The 27,262-nt window shown below is 35.3% G+C and overlaps 1 protein-coding gene across 1 annotated transcript in view; it reads left to right on the top strand.

The window, feature by feature from the left end:
- USH2A (usherin) overlaps positions 1–27,262 on the top strand; it is a 773,469-nt gene that overhangs the window by 43,437 nt on the left and 702,770 nt on the right. The window contains exon 3 of the mRNA XM_007466317.1: positions 10,200–10,332. Coding sequence (XP_007466379.1) covers positions 10,200–10,332 — 133 coding nt within the window. The remainder of the gene's footprint in view (positions 1–10,199; positions 10,333–27,262) is intronic.

Genomic DNA, 27,262 nt, shown 5'->3' with positions numbered 1-27,262 from the left:
CTGGTCAGAATGGCCGCCATCAAAAAGTTTACAAATAATAAATGTTGGAGAGCTGGAGAGGGTGTGGAGAAAAAGGAACTGTCCTACACTGTTGGTGGGAATGTAAATTGGTGCAGCCACTATGGAAAGCAGTATGGAGGTTCCTTAAACTAAAAACAGAGTTGTCATATGATCCAGTGATCCCACTTTTGGGCACATATCCCGAGAAAACTCTAATTTTGAAAAGACACATGCACCCCAGTGTTCATAGCAGCATTATTTACAATAGCCAAGACATGGAAGCAACCTAAATGTCCACTGAGAGATGAATGGATAAAGAAGATGTGGCATATATACACAATGGAATACTACTCAGCCATAAAAAAGAATGAAATAATGCCATTTGCAGCAACATGGATGGACCTGGAGATTACCATACTAGGTGAAGGAAGTCAGAAAGAGAAAGACAGATACCATATGATATCACTTATACATGGAATCTAAAATATGATACAAATGAACTTATTTACAAAACAGAAACAGACTCATAGACATAGAAAACAAATTTATGGTTACCAAAGGGGAAAGGGGGTGAGGGAGGGATAAATTTGGAGTTTGGGATTAGTGGATAGAAACTACTATATATATAAAATATAGAACAAGGTCCTACTGTGTAGCACAGGGAACCATAGTCATATATCCTGTAATAAACCATAAGGGGAAAAATATGAAAAAAAAATATAATATATATGTCTAACTGAATCACTTTGCTGTACACCAGAAACTAACACAACGTTGTAAATCAGCCATACTTCGATTGAAAATAAAAAAACAAAACATTTACAGTCTTTTGCAAAAGAGTGACATAATCGGCTTTTGTCAAGAATCCTTGGGCTTCTGTCTTGAGAATATACTGAAGGGGAACACAGATTGAATCTGGGAGGCCAGTTAGGAGGCCGCTGCAAAAATCTAGGGAAGAGGGGGCTTGGGCTAGTGTTGTAGTGAGAGAGGTGGTGAGCAGTGAGTGGATTCTGGTTATATTTTGAAAGGAGGGCCTCTGGATTTGCTGATGGAATGGGTGAGAGGCATGAAGGAAAGAGAGAAGTGGGGGAGGACCCTAAGGATTTTGGGCTGAGCAACTGGAGGAAGGGAATTGCAATGTTCCAAGGTGGGGAAGGCTGTGGAAGAACCGGGTTTGGGGCATAAATGTCCTTGAATGATCTAATACTCTTCCAGGAAGAGTTGTTGAATAGAAAGATGGGTATAGGGTCTAGATTAGAAGAAGTCTGAGTTAGAGATAATCATTTGGGAGTCATCAACTTAACGATGGTGTTTAAAGAATTGAGGCAAGGTGATGTTATCAAGGGAGTACTTACTTATAAGCAGAAAGGAGAAGAGATCGAAAGACTGAATCCTGGGGCACTTCAACATTTACAGGTCCAAGAGGATCCATTGAAAGAGACTGAGAGAAGCAGCCTGAGGGGTAAGGGGAATATTATGAGAGTCTGATGTACAGGCCGTCAAATGACAGAGGTATTTCAAGGAGCGGGGAATGATCGGCTCTGTCAATGCCACTGATGGTTCAAGTAAGTTGGAAACTAGGAATTTACTGTTTGCTTTTAGCTTCATGGAACTCATTGGTCACCGTGATAGGGGAGTTGTGGTGATGCAGCTGGCATCAAAATGTTGATGTGTTCGAGCTTGAGTGGCTGGAGGAATGTTTTCATGGAGAGAGTAGCCTGGCACAGGTGTCAGGACCTAAGTGTGATGAAGAGGTCTCTTTGGGGTTGTGTATCTGGTCATGGCAACTGGATTTTGGTTATGTATAAGAGAATTAATCAAATAAGTATGTTTATTGAAGATAATGGCAGCCAGGTTTCTCCCTTTCAGAGAAGGGAGTTGCAAGTATGAAAAGAGAAATTAGAATGAGCCTTAGAGTACTGGATCAGAATTGAAATTATCGGTGTAATCCCATTTCATGTATGTATGTGTGTGTGCATAAATATATATATATATATATATATATATATATATATTTATACACACACACATAGACATAGAAATACTATATAAGTCAATGTGTAGGTGTCTATATCGATCGAATCTATCTTTCTATCTTCATATTCTCTACCTATGTCCACTAAGAGGGAGTGGGAGGGCATGGGAGTAATAGGATGAGTATACAGCGCTGAATCTTTGTTCCTAAAACCACTTGTCACTTAAGGAACGAGAATTCCTTGGAGAAATGGTTGATTTCAGGGCCAGGCCAGGGAAGTATGGGTCACTCATTGTCTAAACATGGAACAACTTGAGCACTGAAATACAAATTGAGCACATTTATTATATTCCACTGAATAACATAAGGATTCATGAGTCCATACAGATACAGTTAAGTAAATTCAGGCAATGAAAGCTTAATAAAGAACAGGATATCTGCCCAAAGTATCTGCTCACAAAATGCTTATTAATTGCAAAGAGAAATTTTGTTTTTTTACATAAAGAAGCCTGGCAGATACCATCTTAATCCAAAAGATTAAAGTTAACATCATCAATAATGGAACAGCTAGAAATTATGTAACACATAAGATGTAATAATATGATCTCTGATTCACCTGGATCTAGTCAAGAGGAAACAGACAAATTCAGATTGAGAGGCAGTCTACAAAATAGCTAGACTGTAGTCTTCAACAGTGTTAAGATCATGATAGTCAAGGAAAGATTGAAGAACTGTTCTAGATCAAAGGAGACCTGAGAGTTGTGACAACTAAATTCGACATGTGACCCTGGACTGGGTTTGTAATCTACAAAGGACATTTTGGGAACTATTGGCAAAACTTGAATGGTGTCTGAGGATAAGGTGATAAGGGTGTGTCAGTGTTAATTTCCTGATTTTGATGGTTGTATTATGATTATTTAGGAGAATATCTTTTTTTCTTTTGGTACCAAATGCATTACTGTATTTGGGGATAATAGGTAAATCAGTCAGCAACTTAATCTCAAATGTTTCAGAAAAAACTTCTTGTACTGTTCCTGCTACTTTCCTGTAATATTGAGTTGTTGTTTTTTTTTTTAAGTAATAAAAACCAGAAACTACTAATTGAGACTAGGAAATAGGAAAAGAGAAACTGGACAAAGCAAGTATAGGCAGCTCATAGGAATGCCACTACAGTGGGAAGGAGAGAAATGGGGAAGTATTTGGAGAAGACTTCTAAGATTATTTTTCTCTTTCTCGTCGTTGTCCCTAAGCACTTTATTCATGTTTATTTTATTACATTTTCCCACTTGGCATTGAAAATATTTTTATATCCCAGTTTCCATAACAGAATACAAACTCCTTCAAGAAAAGGTCTGTGTTTTATATATGCTTTATATGTAGCATAACACTTAACATATTATAACGTGCTCATTGAATATTCAAACAACCGAAACATTTTCAAAAAAACTGTGGTTTTACATGGAGGGTATGATGAACAATTTTCTTCCTAAACATGGAAGACAAAATAAGAAGTTGACTTTTTAAGGAGGGGAATTCGTAGGCATAACAAATAAACAACTGCCAGATTTGGGGATATAAAATGCTGAAAAGGTTACTAAGTATTTTACAACTAATTCTAATAATCTTTTCAAAGTCATCTGTTCCATATGGATTACATAGAAAAAATAACTAATGATACATTGAGATAGTTAAGAGTGTCGAACACTGTGATCATCTCTGTACCAAATGTGAAATTGTGCATGAAATGTTCCTAGACAGTATCTACAGAAAATGGGCTGGCTCTATTCCCATTCCCTAGGAAATCAATAGTAAATCAAACCACTGGCAGATTTTTCTATTTTATATATATGTGTGTGTGTGTGTGTGTGTGTGTGTGTGTGTGTGTAAATTAATAGCTTTTTTTGAAGTGAAGAGAGTAATTTAATAGTTTCGGAAGAGGTGGCCATGTGAGTTTTACATCTACTCAAGATAGGACAAAGAAAACTACTTAGATTCCTATGTTAAATTTCTAGAGATTAATTAAGTTGGAGGCTTGTTCTTAGGAGGTTGCAGTATATGGAGAGAGAACTTTAATGGATATCAAGGGTGAGTAGTAAATCCAAAGCATCATACTTAGGGCGAAAATGTAGTACACTTAGGCATGGGTCACTTCCAGGGCCTGGCTTGTCTGAGTTACTCAGAGAGGAAAAAACAAAAGTCTGTATGTAGGGGACAGGGGTCTGGTGGGGAGGGGGTGGGGGGATGAATGGGGCAGGGAGGAAGGGAGAAGGGGCCAGGGAGAGGAGTGTTGAAATGAAATGTATGAGCTCATGGGAAGTGAAAAAAAGAAACAAAAACAAGCAAGAAAATCTTGAGGAATATAGCTGTGTCTGAAGTCATTTCCCTGTAGCCATCTTTCATACAAAGAGAATGAGATATAAGATGTTATCAGTAAATCAGACCAGTAGTGGGAACGCATGCACATTGCAGGTACTTGTGGGCAACTCATGTGGTTAATTTCTACCAAACCAACCTTCCATGAACAATTACCTCAACTTTTTTTCATGTTGTTTGTATAAACATAGCATAGAAAATATTTAATAGACTGGCATATTTATTCATAATTATATGATTCTATAAAAACCCATGTTAGTAAATAAGATCACTTTACAAAGGTGAAGAATCCCTGTACGATATATTTTATCTGTTAGAAAATGGTGCCTTTTCTTTATTGCTTACAGTTGCAGAATAGTGTAGGTTGTGTTGGTGGTTTTGTTTTTGGAGTATCTATTAGTCAGTCAATCAATTAGTATTTATTGAGCTTCTGCCCAGCATGTAGGGCATGCTCATCAAATTTGCAAATGACACAAATCTTGGAGGATGTTAAATACATTGGATGACAGACATAGCATCCAAAAAGATTTTGACAGCCTGGAGCAATGGGCTGAATCTAACAAGATGAAATATAATGTGGATAAATATAAATTCCTGTCCTTTGGTCCAGAAAACTAACTGCCTATGTATAGGATGGAGTAGATATGCTTTAACAGTGATGTACGTTAAAAAAAAAAAAAAAAAAAAAAAATGCTGGAGAGGGTGTGGGAAAAATGGATTCCTCCCACACTGTTTGTGGGAATGTAAATTGATTAAAAAAAAAAAAAAAAAAAAGACGTAGTGTCTTAGTGACTAGTCAGCTCAACTTAATTTATCAGCTTTAGTTGTATGATGTCATGAAATCTAGCATGCAGTTTTGGATTATATTAAGGTGATAATCTTATTTCAGTTTGGCGAGAGACCACATGTAGTATTTCTGGAGCCGCATTTTAAGAAGAGAGAGACCCAGAACCATGTCATATTTAGAACACCACAGAAACTAAACACATTTATCTGGAAGAAGACTTAGGAGAAAAATGACATGTGTGGACTCTCGTGTGGAAAAGGGATTGGATTTTTTTCACGTGGTCTCAGCAATTAGAGCTGGGGCCTACGAATTGAAGTTATAAGGAGATATCTTTCAGTTCCATCATTTATAACAGTAAAAGCTGTTCAAAGATGAAAGGGCTCCCAAAATCTGCAGAAGCAGAATACTGGAGTAGGTAAACCTCAGTGCCCTCATTTTGGGGATAACAACATGGTAGAGGGGCAATCTGAGAACCCAGTGAGATCCTATAAGTAAAGCACTCAGCTCACTGCCTGGCAAATGGCAAGTGATTATATAGCTCATTGGAGTTGTTACTCTTCTTATTATGGGAGGTGTTGCTACAAAGCCTGAATCATCACTGTGTTGAGTTAAAGCCAAGAAACTCAATGGGTGGGTCTGATAAACTAGATGGTGGTTATTTCTAAGTGCTCGCTGGGTGCAATCTCTGAAACCAGTTATTCTTCTATGTGACTTTGAAGAGTGTAACCATTAAAAAAGAAAATTCTCTGTGATTCCATTTCATTACTTGCAGATAATGCCAAACCTGCCTTGGGTTGTTGTAAGGATAAAAAAATGAATATATATATAATTTAGAACAGTGCTTGACATGCTAATTTTTCAGTAAATGAGAGCACTTTTATAATGCTGAAATATTCAACAAAGGATCGTTGTAGGATACAGGACTTGAGATATATGTTTTGAAAAATATTAAAAATTTAGGTAAATGAAAAGGCGTGGCAAGGTTATTCCCATATGGAAATAGCTTGAATAAAACATGGAGATGGAATTAAGCATTGTGGGATCATCAGACAGTGAAGAAACCTCACCAGTTAGGTGAGGTTGGCTACTGGTGACCAGTTAGAAATAAAAGTGGATGGAATGAGTGAGGGAAAACCTCAGAAGACCTTTGGTTTGGGATGGTAAGCAGAGTGGCATTCCACATGCTTTCAGGTAGGGGATGAAACATACATGTGATATTTTAAAACAACCTTATGAAGTTTTCAGAATAAATTGCCTTCCTTATGCTTAAAAATTATAGATGGAATAGTTGAATCTTTTATGCAAATCCTTCTTTATCCTAGAAATAGAAATTCTATTTCAGGGCAATTTCTATTTCAGAAAGTCCAAAACATTTTCTCCTCCATAAATTTTTCCCTTCAGATTCATATCACAGTGGTTTTCTTTTTTTGTTTGAAATCCTTAGCATTCAAAATGTGTTTTGTATTTGTATCATCCATCATCATCTGAGAGCGAATCTGAATTCACGATCTGTTGCCAGATCACTTTGTGTTAAATCTATGAAAAAGGTGTTTTTCAAAAGGCTTAAAATGATTTTGTTTTAAAATGAGACCCATCACATTAATGAAACTGATATTCTTGGGAGGCTTATAAGTTCGTTCTAGGAAGACAAGTCCCACAGAGAAGGTCCAAAAGCAGTTTAATACACCACACATTCATGGATTAAGGTGTAACTTCTCAAAGCAACTCCATAAAAAAAGACAACACTGCATTCACTGCATGAAGATTCAGTACATAAGTAAAAAACAACCGTCATCACTGGTAGTGACTCAGACACTATTTAGTATGCCAAAATTACCCTGTTGTTTCATACATACAAACTCCTTGAGAAAAAGGACAGTGATTTTATTTTCTTGGTGTAACTCATAGGGCCACTGTGGGTGCTGGGTTAATGCCGTATTGAATTAAATTTAAATTAGGAGGATATTGGCAACAGGAAAACTATAAAACTATTTCTCCAATGAGGAAGTCAGCATAGGTACTCTGCCTTTTTGTTTCCCAGCCTGAATCGGCAGTTTTTTGTTTTCCGTTTTCTTTGTTGTTGTTCCTGGTGGTGGTGGCCTACAGGAGTAGCATAGCAACAGACATTTGGCGATTCAGTGGAACAGGCGATTGTTGACAGTTACAAGGTGAACTTGGTTGTATGTTTTCCCTTGGTAGCTTCTCAGCAATTGTGTGACCTTCCGGAATTCTGAATTATGCTCCTCTCTAATCAGGCATGAGAATGGTTAGGAATTCTACATTTTTAAGTCTACTACACTTATGCTCAAAGGAATGAGAGTACAGCCTATCCCAGGGACACCAGATTTGACTCCCCCAAACAATGGCTAAAATAAAATTTGAAACCCTGAGAGAATGAAGGCTGGAGAATGACTTGCTCCCCTGTATCTTCTTTCCAAAATGTTTTTGGGCGTCTTATGAAGGCGTTTAAGGCTTTTTCTACAGCTGCTATTGGTTTTGCCAATTCATTCCTTCAAGCCACACCAATAAACACGTACAGACTCCTCTAATCCTCAGAGAGGTGGAGAAAAAGATAGGTAGGAAGTGCACTGTAGGAGAAGGCTTTCTTCTCACAGGTGAGAAATTCTGTCGTGTATATTCCTGTTCCCCTAAATAACTGGCAAGGGGATCATCATGGTGAGCTATTGCAAAGAGCCACCATCATGGTAACAGTTTCAGTGTGATGGGGCCCCAGACCTGAATTGCAAAGTAGCATAGAGGATCCTGGAATATAAAACATGGTACAGAACACCAAAGAGGATTTAATCTTATTTATAAAAAGGTGGTTGCAGGGGGGTGTCACAAACAGGCGACAGTGACTTGGGATCATCATTAATCATGTTTTAAGTACCAGCAAAGTGAAAACATTCTTCTGGAATTCACTGCAGTGACACTGAATCCTTCTACTAAGCAAATATGTGATGAGTTGATAAAAAGAAAAAAAAAAATAGAGAAAGGTCCTGAACCCTTGACTACAGATATAATACAGTGAATACAGAAAATCAAAAGCATGCTTTCTATCTGACTCAAAATAAAGGTGCACTTAAACTTGTAAAAGACAACATTTTTATTTGAATGATATGATAGAACTGTCACAGGAGTGTTACCTGCTATAAAGAAAGCCAAAGAATTATTACCTTTATTAGACCAGTGACACTGAGCTTTAGCCATACATTTCTAACTTCTGTCCCTCTACAGAGACAATTTTCTTTTCTTAAATAAACTGTCATGCTAGTGTTAATATATTGTTGGCTCTCTCATGCTCTGAGAATACTGCTGATATAAAACATGTATATGTTAGATTGGTAATAGTATCTTTAGTGTAGCTGACTAGAACAAATGTGTTTCCCTCATGGCTGTGCTAATGTGATAAAGGAAAATTGGCTGTTCATCAGCTTTTGGCTGGGTAAAGACAGTAGAGATGGAGCCACATTCTTTTTTATGCATTAATACCATCGAGAACTTTTCACGAGTTATATTTCATGTGCCTGCATGTTGCACAAAGATGTTGTAAAACATGAGATAATGCTACAAATAACAAAGTAGAAAAGCCTGTATCTTTTATAATGGTAACAGTCAAACACCAAATGACAGTAACAGGCTGTAAAAAATGGGATGCAACAAAACAAAACAAAACAAAACAAAACAGTGGCGGTGTATATCCAGGTCCGTGAGGAGCTAGTGTGTGATTTTAGGTCTTTATGTTAAAGCTTCGTTTTATAATTAAGTAAAATGCAACACAGGGTCAGTGAGTTTAGGAAAGAACATGAAAGCAGGTTTTAAATGAAAGCAGGTTGGGTAGAGTGGATAAAAGCCATATTGAATACGTTTTTGAAGAATTGATATTGCCAAGAAATTACGATGTTAATTTCTAGGTGTGTGTGTGTGTGTGTGTGTGTGTGTGTGTGTGTGTGTGTGTGTGTATGCTTTTTCTGAGAAGCAGTTTGAAAGGAGTTCACTCATATGATTTAAGTATATCAGAGGATGGTTATTTTTGTCAATTTTTGTAAGGCTATTTTAATAGAATTTCATTTTGGATGCTATGATTTGATATTTTTAAATTAAAATGTTAGCATCTGACCTTCAACTACAAGGCATTAAATTTCTCAATGAAGTAATCTGCATAAAAGTTTGATTGGATTGACTATTCAGGGATCAACACAGACAAAAATTTCATAACTTTTTATGGTGTAATCCAGGGGTGGTCAGACTACAGCTCACGGGACAAATCTGGCTGGCTACCTGTTTTTATAAAAGTTTTGCTGGAGCACATCCATGCCCATTCACATACATGTTGTCTCTGGCTGCTTTCCTATTACAGCAGAGTTGAGCAGTTGTGACCTGGACCGTTTGGACCACAAAACCAAATCACTTGGCAAACAAATAAAAAATATTTATTCCCTGGCTGTTTACCGAAAAAGTTTGTTTTCCCCTGATGTAGAGAGTTGTTAGGTTGCCTGATTAATTAGCCTAGAACACGATTGGCAGTTTTTTACGTTATTCTGTATTAGGGAAGTATAGATGAAGATTACCGACTAGATACCAACACCTAAGAAAGTAAATGTTCACAAGGAGCCTTTTGTACTAGCAACCTAAATTGAATTATATCCATATGTAATGCACTTTTGGTATATCTGGTTTTGAATATTTTTGCCTTTTGTGTTCATTTCTGTTTGTTTCCAAATATGACTGTAGCAGATCTAACTAGTAGCTAAAGAAACAATGTCTCCAGAAAGACTTATAAAGGCATGACAGTCAGAGCTGTTAAATATATGGGACAAACAGTTATGCATACCTGTGAATACCCTGGTAGATATGACCCCAGCACAAAACTATAACATGTAGGTTTATATCTAGATATACAAACACAAGACATATCATTGAGCCATTAAAGTAAAATTCCAGTCTTTCCAGCTGAGGGAAGTGGAGAAGTAGGAAATTAACTTGAGAAAGCCTGCTGAAGTGTAGTTATTATAAAATAAAAGGTTATGCAATCAAAATAATAACGGTGATAATTTCTTACAGATACATCAGACAAAAATCAGTTTCTTCGTCAATGGTTTGGAAGAGGATAATGCAGCTTTTGATGCAAGAACTCTAAGTGGTTCAATTACAGATTTTGCCTCTGGTACTATGCAAATAGGACAGAGCTTAAATGGTAAGAGTCCGACTTCAGAAAATTATTTATTTTATCCAATTACACTGTTTCTTAAAACTTGTGTCAAAAATAATATTTTAAAATACCCAGGTGTATTTGTTTCCTAGGGCTGCTGTAACACGTTAGCACCAACTGGGTGGCAGCTTAATTAAGCAGATTTCATCCTCTCTGGTGGTTCTGGAGGGTAGAAGTCTGAAATCAAGGATTCAGCATTGGTTTCTTCTGGAGGTTCTGAGGGAGAATTCATTCCATGCCTCTCTCTTTCTGGTGGCTTCTGGCAATACTTAGTGTTCCTTGACTTGTAGCTGTATAACTTCAATCTTTGCTTCCATCTTCACCTGGCCTTTTCCCCTTCTCTTTTCAGGACACTTGTGACCAGATTTAGGACCCACCCTAATCCAGTATTGTCTTGTCTCAAGATCCTTAATTACATCAGCAACGACCCTTTTTCCAAATAAACTCACAGTTGCAGGTTGCAGGTAGCCTTATCTTTTGGAGGCCATTATTCAACCCACTATATCAGGGAATCTTTAAAATTAGAATGTCTCTATCATTTATTTTTAAAGTAAGAATGCTATGTAATAAACTATATATATTTTTTAATTTATTTTTTATTGAAGTAAAGTTGGATTACAATGTTGTGTTAATTTCTACTGTATAGCAAAGTGACTCAGTTACACACATATATATACATTCGTTTTTTTTATATTCTTTTCCATTATGGTTTATCACAGGATGTTGAATATAGTTCCCTGTGCTCTACAGTAGGACCTAGTTGTTTATCCATTCTATATATACCAGTTTGCATCTGCTAATCCCAAACTCCCACTACTACCCTCTCCCACTCCCCTCCCCCTTGGCAACCACCAGTCTATTCTCTATGTCTGTGGTTTTGCTTCCATTTCATAGATAGGTTCATTTGTGTCATATTTTAGATTCCACATATAAGTGATATATGGTATTTGTCTTTCTCTTTCTGACTTACTTCACTTAGTATGATAATCTCTAGTTGCATCCATGTTGCTGCAAATGGCATTATTTTGTTCTTTTTTATGGCTGAGTAGTATTCCATTGTATATATGTACCACATCTTTATCCATTCATCTGTTGAGGGACATCTAGGCTATTTCCATGTCTTGGCTATTGTGAATAGTGCTGCTGTGAACATAAGGGTGGATGTATCTTTTTGAATTATAGTCTTGTCTGGATATATGCCTAGGGGTGGGATTGTTGGATCATATGGTAATTCTCTTTTTAGTTTTCTGAGGAACCTCCATACTGTTTTCCACAGTGGCTGCACCAACTTCCATTCCCACCAGCAGTGTAGGAGGGTTCCCTTTTCTCCACACTCTCTTCGGCATTTGTTATTTGTAGACTTTTTAATGGTGGTCATTCTGACCTGTGTGAGGTGGGATCTCATTGTAGTTTTGATTGGCTTTTCTCTGATAATTAGCAATGTTGAGCATCTTTTCGTGTGCCTCCTGGCCATCTGTATTTCTTCTTAAACTATATTTTCTTTCCCTTTTTTTTTTTCAGGTTTGTATTTTATTGTGTGGCTATTGTTAAAGTAGGACTTAGAGTATTAGACAGAAACTGGAAAATAATAGTCAACATGGAATAAACTGGATTAATGGTGTTCATATCTTCCCACCCTAAAAATGGGCCGTGTAGATTAAGCAGATAATATGCATCACATCCTGAAAAGAGCAGAAGTTGTATTTAGACTTCTCTTGAAATAACTATCACAGTGGTCGATAAAATTGTCTACACTTTAAAATGGGAATGTGAATTATTTTATATTATTAAAAAATGCTCATAAGAAAATCCAAACAACACAGAACTCTATAAAATAGGAAGCATTTTCCTTTTTTGACCTTCATAGGTAGATATAGTTAACTTTGTTGTACCCTTCCATCATTTTTGTACATATAGCTAGAGATATGGTTATAAATATAATAATTTTCCCAAAATGAAATTATCATACATATGCTTTCTCTGAGCACTCTAAAAATAAATACTTCCTCTCCAAATGTTATGAGAAACATGTCAGTATGCCTTCTCATTTAAAATGGCTGCATTGTGCACAATTGTATAGCTGTAACCAAAACTTTTTAAACAAGATTGTATTGATGAACGTTTAGGTTATTTCTACTATTTCAATATTATTAGCAGTTATTTGATAGAAAACACTAAATATATATATATCTGTATATTATATCTGTGTCTATATCTATCATGCCTATACACATATACATATATATGTGTTTGAACAATTGCCTGTGCAGTTCCCTAAGACCTTTTACTTTGGCGTCAATTTCCCTGATTTCAAATCCTGTCTCTCTACTTACTAGCCATGTGACCTGGAATAACTTTTTAATGTCTCTAAACTGTAGTTACGTCCAATTTAAAATCATGATGTTGATGATATTACAGTCCCATTGTAAGGATCAAATGAGGCTATGTCATAAAAAGCACTACTGTTTTTCCAGCATCTGGTACCTAGTAGTTGCTTCTTATTTGTGGAATGAATGAATACTGTACCTTGTATGTACTAAATCATACTGATATGTAATACTATTATTAATATTATAATTATTTCCCTAACATGAATCAATAGAAGTTAAAGACGTTGAAATATATGGTCATTTTTAAATTTTAATACATCTGAGATTGATTACCCTAAAGCTTAACAACAGAGAATCTCCAGAAAGGTTGTGAAAATTTACAACCTCACTTAAAAATACAGGTAAGTATTTGCCTCCTTAAACAGTAACTGACCTTACAAATTATCCTTGTTTTTTTTCACTTTTGTCATTCCTCTCATTGAAAAATGTTTTTGTACACTGCCTTGGAATTATTTGGCCATTAGTGAGGTTGACTGGCTTTCCACATACGTCTTGATAATTTGCATTTCATTTGTTAATTCCTTATACATGTTGTGTGTCTATATTTATAGTCTGGAATCTCTTGTAAAAGCTCATTAATGCTAAGAATATTATGTTACACACGTTTTCGTTAGTTTTTAGATAGTCTGATAACTTTGCATTATAGAAATTTAAAAATATTTTAAGTTTTTAATAAAGGCAAAACATGCGGGTAACATAATGCATAAATATTAAGGGGTACAGCTTTATAAAATTTTAATCCTATGTAATTCTCATCCAGAATGAGATCATTTCTTGTATTAAAGACTCCTAGTGAATACCGACTCTAAAGGGAAACAAGAATAGTGTTAGTAAGGACCTCTATTGGCATAGATTAGTGTTGCCTATTCTTGAATTCTCATGTAAATTAAATCAGGCAGTAGGTACTCTTTTGTGTCTAATTCCTTTTCTAAGCACTATGCCTGTAAGATTTATCCATATTGTGTGTTGCTATTTCTTTAAGCTTTAGGAAATACTTCTTTACTTTTTCAAAGTGGGTATTCTACCCAACGATATTTGAGAATTTCGGCGATCCGTGTCCTACCAACACTGAGTATTGTCATATGTTATTGTTGTTTGCCATTCTGGTGGCTGTATGGTACATTTCCTGATGATTTATGATGTTGAGAACATTTTCACGTGCTTCTTGGTCATGGCTATGCTCTTTTGTGAAATACCTATTTAAGCTTTTGCCTATTTTTAGTTGGATAATTTGTCTTTTTATTGTTTGCAGGAGCTCTTCAGTATTTTGAATATGAGTTCTTTGACAGATACACGGACTTCAAATATCACCTTCTGGGTTATGGCATATACTATCATTTTCCTTTGATCAACAGATATTCTTCATTTTAGTGAAGTCCAGTTTACTAACTTTTCTTTCAAACTTAATACTTTTCATGCCCTGTTTAGAATATCTTTGCAAATCCTGAAAGAATAAAGTGTAGGAGAACACCATAAAGACCGTAAAGATATTCCCTTACACTTTATTTTAAAAGTGCTATCATTTTACCTCTCAAATTTAGACTGATGTTCTTTCTGGGATTGATATTTGGGTATGGTATAAAGTAGGAGTCAAGATCCATTTTCTTTTTCCCACCTGAATATCTAACTGACCCAGAAACATTTTCATCACTTCTCTACTACTTTGCAGTGGTAACTTTGTCACAAATTATATATCTGTTATGTGAAGATGGGTTTGTTCCTGAGCTCACCGTTTTGTTTCAATGGTATGTTTGCCCATACTTATCATTAAAGCATTTAGTTTTCATTATTGTAGCTTCATAAAAGTCTTAATATCTAGAAATATTTAATTTCTCCAGCTTTTTTTTTTTCTTTCAAGATTGTCTTGGCTATTATATGAATTTTAGAAGGAGTTTTTCGAGTTTCACAAAATTTTGAGGGAATTTAAATCCTTAACTCAATTTTGCGAGAATAGACAGCTATAGAAATATCAAGTCTTCCAATCCATGAACATCATATACTCCTTATATACTCATATACTCCAGCAATGTTTTTAGTTTTCTGTATAGCGTCTCATTTCATATTTGTAAGACTTAGTCCTGTGTATCTGTTGGTCCTTTTCTTCATGTAATTTTACTTCAGTTGTTTTGGAACTTTATTCTCTGATTTTCTTTCTGTTATATAAAATGCCATCAATTTTTATATTGACCTTAAGTCCAATGACCTTGCTAAATTTTAATTCTAATAGTTATACAGTCTTATCATATATACATAGTAGGCACTCAAATCTTTTCAGATGTTTTCAGTAAAGGAATAAGTAGTCATGGCTTTGGAGTTGTCACATAGATATTTATGGGTGTTGTTATTAATAATTTTGAAACAATGTAAAATTTTAATTTCCCCCTATGACCTGAGTTATCTAGTTTAAAGAAAAAAGTATATATTTTTAATTTTCAAAAAACATTCTAAAACACTGTGGTTAAATTTCCAGACTCTGGGGTCAGATAAATTTAGGGTTGAATTCAATTTAGTTGTGTATTTTTGGTCAAAATATGTATCCCTTTTAAGTCTTCGGTTTCTAATCTATTAAATAATGTTTTAATAAATGATTCATGGGAAAATTATAAGAATTATATGAGACTGTGTATGTGTAGTATGCACTGCTTGTCGTATTGTAGATGTTAATAAGTGACAACTATTATTAACCTCGTTGAACATCTGTTTTCTTCTCGTGAAGCAGAGATAACAATTACTTTCCATAGAATTGTTGAGAGATCCAAAGAAAAATGACTCTATTATTTTAATTTGTATATTCTCTTAGATCAGGCTAAACCTAGGTGAAGAAGTAGTATTTTAAGGAACCAATATATTTAGAAACTTGGTTTGAGTAATTAGTATATTGAAAAATTTTATAAAGTACTCTGCCTGCAGAAATTCTTAATAACACATTACATCTTGTGAGCCTTATTTCAATATTTAACTCCCATTAGCACTTCTAAAAGTGTTTTATTGCCCCAAATGTTGCTCAAAGTAGTAGACAGTGCCATAAATTTGTCCACTCTGCACTGTGGGGTTGAAATGATTTGCTTCTATTCTATTTCAGTATGCTAAATGTTGAATTAATGCTTCCAAAGGACTGTGTGGACTGAATATGATATTTGTTTTTAAACTGAAAGAAAATTGATTCAACTTCTGATTGGAAAACACATCGTTGGAAAAGGGTTTATTTCCAATGTTACTTAGTTTTTATTACAGTTTTTCTCCTCAAGTTCTGAGCATTGGAGACCTACAGGAGGAAAGAATATTCTAAAATAATTTTTATCTTTTCTCCCATCAGTTTATAGGTACGGTTGTACCTACTGTATCTTTTCTCTAATTAGAGATGGCAGATAGACTGGCTCATTACTTCTGCCTAATGAGGCAGGCTCCATGCCACCTCTCTAATCAGAAAAGAGAGAGGTACAGAATGTTCCCACGGACTTATTATAAATCATTTTCTTTCTCTCACTTGCTCCTTTTTTCAATAAAAAAATTAAGTCCCTGTCCTCCATACTTTTGTCCGCATCCAAGATGGTTTCATTTCAGGAGAGGTAATTGTGCAAGAGATTACTGCGAGCTGAATTAAAGGTGCTCTTGTGCAGCACCGGGCTGGCTGTCTCTGCTTTGGAACAGATACTACCTCAGACACAGGCATGTCAAACGAAGGCCTTTAGGAAATCAAGATGGCTTTTCTTACTTCTCCGGTTAGGCTTAATTGGTTTCTTTGGTTCTGTACCCAGGAAGCAACGACTTTTCACATGAGTATTGGCTGCTAGAGAGCCTTTTCTTTGAGTCTCATTTCTAACTAGCATAACTTTCTAGAAAAATACGTTGCCAATGACACTTTCTGTTGCTGCAAGCCCCGTCTTTGCCTCACCTAGGAAATTAATCAGTGGACCAGATGAATGCTTTTTCCTGAGCCCTGTATCCGTACTAATGGGATATGTATACGTATAACGTGTACATATTAACGTGATACTCTGATTTGCTTGGACTGATTTCTAAATATACAAATAGAAACACCTTAGATCATCCATATCAACCAATATGTATCTGTTTCTTTTTAGAATATTTTCTTCCAGTTGTGTGTTTATTTCAATGCCTCCAGTTGGGCATAAAACCTAGAGGAGTTGTGGTAACAGACAGGTAATTGTAAGCAATCTCTAATGTCACTGTGATGATGAACTATAATAGCCCTCCACATTGTGGATTTAAAAATACAAAATCATGTGAATCAAAACTTTCCCGAGCTACTTCTGAATTCATTTATCAACAGAATTCTAATTTCCTTTTAAATGTGGGCATCTCTACGTGATGCATTTAAAAGTGTGTAGCACATTCTTAGGAAGGTAATTGGTCATTAAGAAATCAGTGGATGTTTGTTATGTAGCTGTGAAAGTGAATATACAGGGAACAAAACGATAATCATCCGAAACTAATGCCAGCTTCCCTTCCCTTCATGTTTTCTACCGTGTGTTGTATCTTAATTCACCTGCTTGTTCTTTCTGGAGTTTGAATACTACTTTTCTTTCTACTAGTGTTCCAAAGGTTAACGTTTCCAACTTCAGCGAGAGTGTAGGAAGTCAGCTTTCCTTTTAGCTTAGCTGAGATTATGCTTAAATTTTTCTGAGAGAATTTTTTTGGGGGAATTAGATAAAAAGACAGGAAATAGAAAAGTATAGAAATTGATGGATTAAGTCAGGTAAATGGAATGGAAGAAGAGTATAGGAACAAGGTGTATAAAGGTATAGAGCAGTTTAATTAAAGATGAACTTGGTGTCTCAGAGCATTGCAGAAGAGATATCTAGCAATGCTATCAGGACAAGCGGCCCACTATGGTACTAAAATAAAAAGATAATTTAAATGTGTACCTTACAACCATATTAACTAAAAACTGCAGATGAATTAAAATTTAAATGTGAAATGTGTAATCATGAGGTAGTAGAGGACAGTAAAGGCAAATGTTTCCATAATCCTGGCATATTGAAAGATTTTTATTAGCATGATACCATGGCCAGAAACACTAAAGGAAAAATATTGAAACATCTGACTAATAAAATGAGAATTTAAAATTCAAACAATGCGTATCATTTTGTACTCAGTTTGGCAAGGAGTAAAAAGAGAGAATGCTAGTGTTGGAAAGAGTTTGTGATAACCTGGCAAGCTGTGAAAAGTAAAAATGTGAAAGTTACGTCATCCGAGTATTCTCCTTCCAGGGCCTATATCTCAAGAATACAATTAAACAAGGCCCTAAATAGGTACACAAAAATGTTCATTGCAGAATGCCTTAAAGTGGCAAATAATTGGGACCAGTTAAAAACTTCAAAAGGGAATTGCTTAAACAGATGATAGTTTATACTTAACAGTGAAAAAGTGTGTACCATTAAGAGAAATAGAATGTCTGTTGGTAGAGACTTGGCAATAGGTTCATGATGTGTTATTACATGAGAAAAGCATGAGTGTGAGGTACACTATACTCTAATATTGGTTGAAGAAATACAAATCTGCACTGGATATTAAACTCATTGTACGTAGAACTTATTGTCGTTATAATAATTAGCGCCTGAGAAACAAGGCATGAAATTTAGAGTCGGACAGTTTTTGGTTTGAATCCGGCTCTGCTTCTTAGAAGCCAGTGACTTTGGCAAAGAATTGAGATTCTCAATCCAATTTCCTCATTTGTTTCCTCATATGTAACATGTGTTTTAGATAGAGTTTTCAAAGCAAGTATAAAACTTATGAATAATATATACTTGGTTTGTGTCTGATACTCAGTGAAACTTTGCTATTATAAATATTAATGTTATAATAATTTAGATATTAAGTTTACTGACTTTGTGAAATTTAAATATTTAAAAATAATGGTCATGGACCACATTTAATTTTTTGGCTCAAAAGCAAAATTTTCTTAGAGCGAGGAAGAAAAAATTGTTCAATTTAGGGCAATGATGTACTAGATGTTTAAAACTGCTGTATTTTGTGTAGGAAAGTCCCATGAAATAATTTCTTTCTCTCTTCAAAGATTAGTCCTCTCTGATACTCTTCATTGTTTCTTACAAATCCTGAATTCTACCTGGTGTTATTTCTTTTTAGTCTGAAGAATTTCCTTTTTCATTGCTTATAATTCAGTCAGTGGGAAACAAATTCTCTCAGCTTTTATGAAAGATGTCTTTAATTTGTCTTTGCTTTCGAAAGATATTTTCACTGGCTGTAGAATTCTGCATTGCTAATTGTAATTTTTTCCGGCACTTTAAAGATTGTTGTTTCATTGTCTACTTGCTTTCATTGTTTCTGGTGAGAAATCAGCCATCATTCATATCAGTATTCCTTTGTAAGGTATATGCCATTTTTCTCTTGTTGCTTAAAATTTTCTCTTTTATGTTAATAGTTTAAGTTGTGCCTGGATGTAGTTTTCATAGTATTTATCCTGGTTGAGGTTTGCTCAGACTCTTGGATGTGTAAGTTGATGTTTTCACTACTTTTGGAAATTCTGATGATTATCTCTTTAAACTTTTCTTGCTTTTCCTTTTTCTTTTCATTCCACATTCTTTCTCCTCTTACTCTGGGACTTCAATTACACTTACGTTGGAGCACAGATAGTATCTCACAGATCTTGAGCACAATTTTTATTTGTTTGCTTGTTTTTGTTTTCCCTACTCTTTTTTTATTCTTAGTGTTTCTCTTTGGATACTTTCTATTGATTTGTCTTGATAGTCACTGATTATTTTCTCTCGTGTATCTAGGCTGCCGTTAAGCTTATCTAGAAAATTCTTCATTTTTTAATAGCACACTTTTCATTTCCAGTATTTCCATTTGGCTCCTTTTTTTAGGATCCATCTCTCTGCTCCTGTTTCCCCATCTTTTCACGTGTATTGTCACCATTTCCACTAGATCTTTTAGTATTTTTACCATAGATATTTTCAAATCCCTATTTGATAATTCCAACATCCGGGCCATGTCTATTGACTATTTCCTTTTTTGTGATGGGCCACATTTTCTTGCTGTTTCATGTGTCTTAAAATGTTTTTATTGTTTACCAGACATTTCGTATAAGGGAATAGAAGAGAGAGAAGTAAATAATAGTGACCAGAGAAAAGAGCACTGCTGGTTCTATCAAGCCTCTAGAGTATGTGTTAGTGGAGGGTAGGAGGATGGTGGGAGGATAACAGCATCAAACTGATTTGAAGTTGACCTGGATGTGAGCTTTATTTCAGTTTTAATATAATTTAGTTCACCACTGGTTTCAGATATCTGAGGCTAGAGTCAGGATGGACTCAGACTCTGTGGTTGGTGCTCTTTGGGATTTGTCATCCCAGCCTACACAGGGCTACTTTCTTCTTACTCTGTAGCTGATTCTGCTACCTCTCACCTCTCTGTTAGGGATGAGAGCAGATGTGGGTCTCAGTTCTCCTATGAAAGGCTTGTTACTTTCTAGAATTTAATTTATTCAGATTTCTCTGTGTCCTCTACTTTCTGATGGGTTAAAAATTATTTTATAGCTTATCTGGCTTATTTTGGTTGTTTGATAGCAAAGTGATGGTCTCTTGCAACTTTCTACATCTGAAGCAGACGTGAAAGTCCAACTATTATTGTAACACTTGATATAACATTTTCTTTCTTTGACCAACTCTGTACCTTAACTCTGCAGCTCTCTTGGTTCTTAACTATTGCTGGTCTCAGGTGTTTTGGCCAAGGAAGGTACCTATTACTTAGCCCAAAAGATTATTTTAGTAGAATTCGAGAATTGACTTTATAGTTACACCTTCTCATTTTTCCTGGAGATTTTTGGCTTTTGTGGGCCTTAAGCTTATGTCTGTTTGTTTTTCAATTTTACATCAGTTATCTTCGGTTTGCCTGAAATCTATTCACTGACAATATTTAAACCTGAAACTTATTGAGGATTCTGAATTTTTGTTGTTAGACGATCTCAACTTAACTAGTGATCATGTGACTCCTACTGAGCAATATTTTAACTTTTTATTTCATTGCCTCTTAGCAGTTCCCTTTGTCAAGAAGCAGTCTTTTCATCACTTCATCTAGCATATAAACTTCTTGCATTTCCTTTTTCTGTCTGATGTACACTTGTATTTATCACCTTGTACTCTCTGGTACCCTGAATCAGGTCATCTTTCAACCTCTCTGGGACCTTCAGTCAATTGATCTGAACAACTTTTCACTGTTCCCCACTCCCTTGATGTGTATTATTCCCTTGTTAGTCAGCTTAAGTTTCATGGTCAAATATTATAATCACTTTCTTACACACACCGTGACTCTCCTGCCTTTTTTTTTTTTCCCCCCCCACTTTCTAGTATTATCTTGGCAACACCACAGTACTGGTTAAATGTACCCAGTCAGGATGCCTGGTCTCCCTTAAGTTTATGATCATAAACCTCATATGTGCCCTGGATACTGCCCTGCAATCATTCCATATTTCTCTCGTCCGTGCAGTTTCCCCGTCTTATGACAACTATGTACATAATTTGTTCTCTTCTCAAACTTACTCCTTATCCTCTAAGTTGATATTACCTCCTCTTTCGCTATGAAAATGAAAATAAATCATAAAAGAACGTCTATAGATTCACACTGCTATATTTACCCACCTCTGTCTTACAATCGGTCTTATCCCGGAAATTTTCCCAGCCTTTTCCCCACTTACTCCTATATTGTAAAGTCTTCTCTTTAAATGGAACATTTCAAAGATAAGTTGTTATTCTTCCATTAAAAACATTTTCTTGACCCCGATTTCCTCCACCAGCCCACTGTTTCATTTCCTTGCTCCTCTTTTTAAGCAAAACTCCCCCAAAGTATTGTCAGTGATAGTTGTCTTGAATTCCTCTTTTCCAATTCTACCGACTGCTATCAGGCTTTAGCTCATCACCACAGTTAAACTAATTGACCTTCATTTCATAAATCTGATAGTTAATTTCAATAATTTATGTGACCTATCAACATCATTTAATAGAGTTGAGATCACTCCTTTCTCCTTGATAGACTTTCTTCACTTGGCATCTAAGAGTGCATCATCTCCTGGTTTGCCTTTGAATTTCTAGTTGCTACTTATAACTTTGATTCCTAGTTCCTCTTTATCTATTACTTGACTTCTTAATATTGGTATTCCAGGCCTTACACCCTGACTTTGTTTCCAAGTCCGTATACACTCACTCCCTTAAAGATCACCTCTAGTCTCATAGTTTTAAATACCATCTGAATGACTTGACTTCCAAATTGGGATCTACCCATCACCCTCCCCATAGGCCTCCTTCCTAAACTCCAGAATGCTACATACATCAGACTATCCAAAATCTCCATTTGGAGGCTTAATTTATGCCTCAAAATTAAGCTTATTTTTTCCTAATTGAAATCCTAGTTTTAAGACCTCTCTCTTTGACTCACACAGTTTCTCTCATAGCCTTCCCCATCTCAGGTGAGGGCAACTGTTTTTCCACTACTTCAGAGCAGAAGATTTGGAGTCATCCTTGCCAGTTCTCTTTCTCTCCCATTTGATATCTGAAGTGTCAGAAAACATCCTGCTGATCATACTTTCAAAATATATCCAGTTTGATTCCTTCTTACCAGCTCCACTAGAATCATTCCCATCCAAGTCATGATTGTTGTTCTTACTGGATTGTTGCACAGTCTTTGAACTGCTTGCACTCTGGCCCTCCACTTTATTCTCAACACAGAAGCCAGAGTTTCTCTGTTAAAAATGAGTCAGATCATATTACTTCTCTGTTCAAAATGCTCTATTATTTCCCTGCCTCCCCAGCATGAAAGCCACCATTTTTACAATGGCCTCTAAGACCTACATGAACTGACTGCAGTTGCCTCTCTGGCTTTATCTCTTATTACTGTCTTCCTTGCTCTCTCTGTCTCAACCAAACTGGCTTTTTTCTGCTTCTTGATTTTGTGAGGCAGTTTCTGTCTTAGAGCCTTTGCACCACGGGCTATTCCTTCATTCAGTTGGAACCATTTAACCTTCTGATATGCACAAGGCAGACTCCCTTACCTGCTTCAAGTCTGCTCAGATATCACCTTCTTAATGAATTCTTCCTTACTACCCTGTTCAAAATTGCCAACACCAGCTCCCCATGTCTGGCCCTTATTATCCCACAGTATTTTTTTTTTTTTTTTCTGTAACACTTACTGTTTTCACATATTATACATTACTTATTATTGTTGTGTATATCTGTTTACCCCTCTAGAATATAAGTCCTATGAAGGCAGAGATATTTTTGTTTGCATTGTTCACTGATATATCCCAAGAGCCTAGAAGATTGCCTGTCCCACGGTAGCTATTCAATATTTGCTGAATACATGAATGGACGACAGGATCTGAAAAATAGAATATAATGGGTACAAGTCTTTACAGCTTCAATCAGTTTGTCAGCGTCATCTCTTTGGCAATGTTACAGAAGTGATACCTTATGAACTAGGTTTGTGAGAATAGAAAATGTTAAAAAAGAAGTGGTTGAGCAGCCATTGTGACTAAAGGAGAAGAAAGACTCAAAGATGTTTCCTAGATTTACCAATATAGAGGGAAATAAGGAAGTTGTGGTTGTGTGCGTGCATGCCTGTGAGGTGGGGAGAGAGGGAGGGAGAAGGCGAAGAGAGAAGGAAGAGGGGACGGAGTAAGTTTAGGGGAATGAGTTTTAAATTATTTATTTGAGATAGTAAAGAATTATCCAAGTGGAAATGGCAAAAGGTCACTTGGGACAGGAGAGTGGATTTGAGGATTGATTTAAGGCCTAATGATATGCAGATAAGAATATTCCTCATAGAGGTCATTTTTGAAGCTCTAGAAGCAGGTGAAATTCTTGAAGGAAAGAAATGTAGAAAAAAGAGTATTGAGCTATAGATAGAAGGTTGGGAAATGGAGATATGGAAGAGAGGCAGCTGAGTGGATACAGATGTGGCCTGGAAGGATTAGGATTTAGAAGACAGATATTGAAAATTTCACCAAGTTCTTCAATAATACCAAGCAGCTGAATATCAAGGAGAATGAGAAGTTATAAAACTGAAAATGATACCTAGGGTGGCTATCGAGAATGCACTTTCAGTCTAATGATGATGGTCGAAAAGGAGTTGTAGATAATTTTAAAGTGAGACTGAATGATGAAGGACAGAAGGCCTTGAGTGCAGATAACTGTAGAAGGCTGGGTCTGAAGAGAAGGAAAGCAATTGGCTAAAGTTGGCATAATACAAGCTGCTGTTCTCTAGTGGCTGATTATTACTTTTGAGTATTTTGCGGTCATCTGTTAATTCTTCAGGATAACACCTTGCCTTTCACTGATCTTAACTACTGATTCTGGGGGTGAGTTTTCAGACTTTCCTCAATTCAAGGAATTTTATAACAGTGTATGTATTGTGTAATTGTATAAAATGCCTGTATTAATCGTGTATGACTTGAATGCTTGTGCTTTTTGTTATTGTTGTCTGCAATGATGCTGTTATTTAGAACTTTATTTTCCTTTTTATGGTTCCATGACAGCTGGAGTGTATTCTTATCTTTTTGCTATTGATACCTAAAAGCAACGTTAACAATAACAAAAACAGAAAACACATTCTAAATTTTCTGGCATAAAATCCTTACCATTGTGAGCATTAAAAAATAAATGAACAAGCTCCTTTGGCTCTCCATTCTAGAGCCATCATATTTTGAAGTTCTAGATTTTTATGATTTGCTTTTGTAATTTGTTTCAGGGTGAAATGTTTTCTTTTGTGTCACACTGACTAGAGATCAGATAATTAACCTAACCCCATCGTGCCTAATTTTAATTTCAATTTGAACTTTTGATAGAAATGAGGAAAAGCCATTATCTAAGTCTTTGTGGAATGGACACAGATTTGTTTTCTGTTCTACTGCATTGGCAGTTTGTTTCTTACCTATGTCAGTCTATTAATGGTATTGTCAAAATGCTCAGTCTTTAAGCTTTGTTATTTTCAAAAATGAAGATTCTCTACCAAATGTTAAATAGATAGCTAGTGGGAAGCAGCTGCATAGCACAGGGAGATCAGCTTGGTGCTTTGTGACCACCTAGTGGGTGGGATAGGGAGGGTGGGAGGGAGGCGCAGAGGGAGGGGATATGGGGACATATGTATACATATAGCTGGTTCACTTCGTTATACAGCAGAAACTAACAAAACATTGTAAAGCAATTATACTCCAATAAAGAGGTTAAAAAAATAAAACAATAAAAAATAACTTAGAAAAGAATGAAGATTCTCAGTTTGATATTATACCAGATATTTTTTCCAAAAATTTACAGTAATTATCTTTAATTCTTTTAGCCTGGAGGTGGGTACCTCCATTTAAAAGCAACTGTGCCAATCACTATACTTCTAGTTCCAATTCTAAAATTTTTTTCATTCACAAGGACAGATCTAGTCTTAATAACTTGTTGCTGTTTCCTTTTATTTGACTTGAGCATTTTTAGTAACATCTAACTTTCTAAAGTAATTTAGAAAATTTTCCTTACATCAGTGGTTTTTTCCAGGTAATGGAGATTTATGACCTTGAAATATCAAAATGTACTTAAATAATTTTTAAAGATTCTTGAAGATCCCCCTCTCCTATTCTGTATTTACAACGATCATTCTCATGTCTTTTTTATAACTATATTATAAGGTTGAACCATATAAAATTGCCATTCTTACAGACTAAAAGTTGTCAGATATTAACTATTTCAACCTAATATGCTTATAAGTATACTTAAATAATATATATGCTATTGTCTTCATGTTGTTAAAATTTACACAAGTGGCTTTATAGTGTATTTTCACCTTGGCTTTTTCATAAAAATAGTTTTTGAGAATTTAAAATTTTGAGGTCTGGTTCATTCATTTTAGTTGCCCTATTAATATTCCATTTTATGAATAAAAGTATATATTATGTATTTGTTCCCGTGTTAAGAATTTTTTTTTTTTATAATTTAGGAAATTTCATGGTTAACATATTGTATATTTCTTCTTGTACACATTTGTTTTACTTCTTCCTTTCTAATCTGGAAGCCTTTTCTTTTTCTTGCTTAATTGCCCTGGAGGCTAATACCTCCAGAACAGTATTTACTAGAAGTGGTAAACGTGGATGTTCGTGTCTTGTTCCTGACCATAGGCGGAGAATAGTGTTTTGCCTTCAGGTGTGATGTTAGCTGTTGATTTTTATAAATTCCCTTTCTCAGGTGAGGAATTTCTGTTTTTTCAATGTTTATTGTTTTTATAATGAAAGAACGTTGGAATTCGACAAATGCTTTTTTCTGCACCTATGGAGATGACCATTTGTTTTTGTCCTTTATTTCATCATATTGTTCATTATTTGGTTTTCACATGTTGAACCCGCCTTGAATCTTTAGGATAAATCCCAGTTGCTTGTAGTGTATAATCCGTTATTTATGATGTTAAATTTGGTTTACTAGTATTTTATGAAGATTTTTTTGATCTGTAACTTTACTGGGAATGTCTTTATTGGTTTTGGTATCAGGGTAAGATAACTTCATAGAATTATTTGGGAAGTGTTTCTACTTTTTCTGTTTTTTGGAAGAGTTTGTGAAAGATTGACATTGTTCCTCTTTTAAATGTTTATAAGAATTCAGTGAAGACATCAATCCTGGATTTTCTTTGTGCAAAATTTTTTTTTTACTAAATTAATCTTTTTTATTATCACTCTATCCAGAATGTCTATTTCTTCTTTTTTCATTCACTATGAATTTTCTTTGTTTTTATTGTTTCTTCTTCCAGTTTTATTGAAATATAATAGACATACAGCACTGTATAAGTTTAAGGTACACAGCATAACGATTTGATTTACATACATCATGAAGTGATTATCACAGTAATTTTAGTGAACATCCATCATGTCATACAGGTATAAAAGTAAAGAAATAGAAAAAGAGTTTTTTCTTCTGATGAGAACTCTTGAGATTTACTCTCTTAACAGCTTTTGTATATGACATACAGCAGTGTTAATTATATTTATAATGTTGTACATTACATCACTGGTACTTATTTATCTTATAACTGGCAGTTCATACTTTTTGACTGTCTGCATTCACTTCCCCCTCCCTCCACCACATCTCCACCTCTGGTAACCACAAATCTGATCTCTTTTTCTGTAAGTTTGTTTGTTATGTTTTTGAAGTATCATAGACCTATAGCACTATGTTAGTTCCTGTTACACAGCATATTAATTCAAAATTTCTGTGTATTTCAAACTGATCACTGCAACAAATTGGTTACCATATGTCACCATGCAAAGATATTACATAGTTATTAACTATATTCCCCACACTGTACATTTCATACCTGTGACTCATTTATTTTGCATCTGGAATTTTGTACCTCTTAATCTCCCTCACCTATTTCTTTCCTCCTCCTCCTGCACCCCCCCACCACTGGCAAACCCCTATTTGTTATCTGTATCTATAACTCTGTTTATGTTTTATTATGTTTGTTCACTTGTTTTGTTTCTTTAGATTTCACATTTAAGTGAAATCATACATTATTAGGCTTTC

This window comes from Lipotes vexillifer, unplaced genomic scaffold (assembly GCF_000442215.2).
Source record: "Lipotes vexillifer unplaced genomic scaffold, Lipotes_vexillifer_v1.1 scaffold139, whole genome shotgun sequence".
NCBI lineage: Eukaryota > Metazoa > Chordata > Mammalia > Artiodactyla > Lipotidae > Lipotes > Lipotes vexillifer.
The sequence above is the reverse complement of the archived record's forward strand: the minus strand, read 5'-3'. Positions and strand labels throughout refer to the sequence as shown.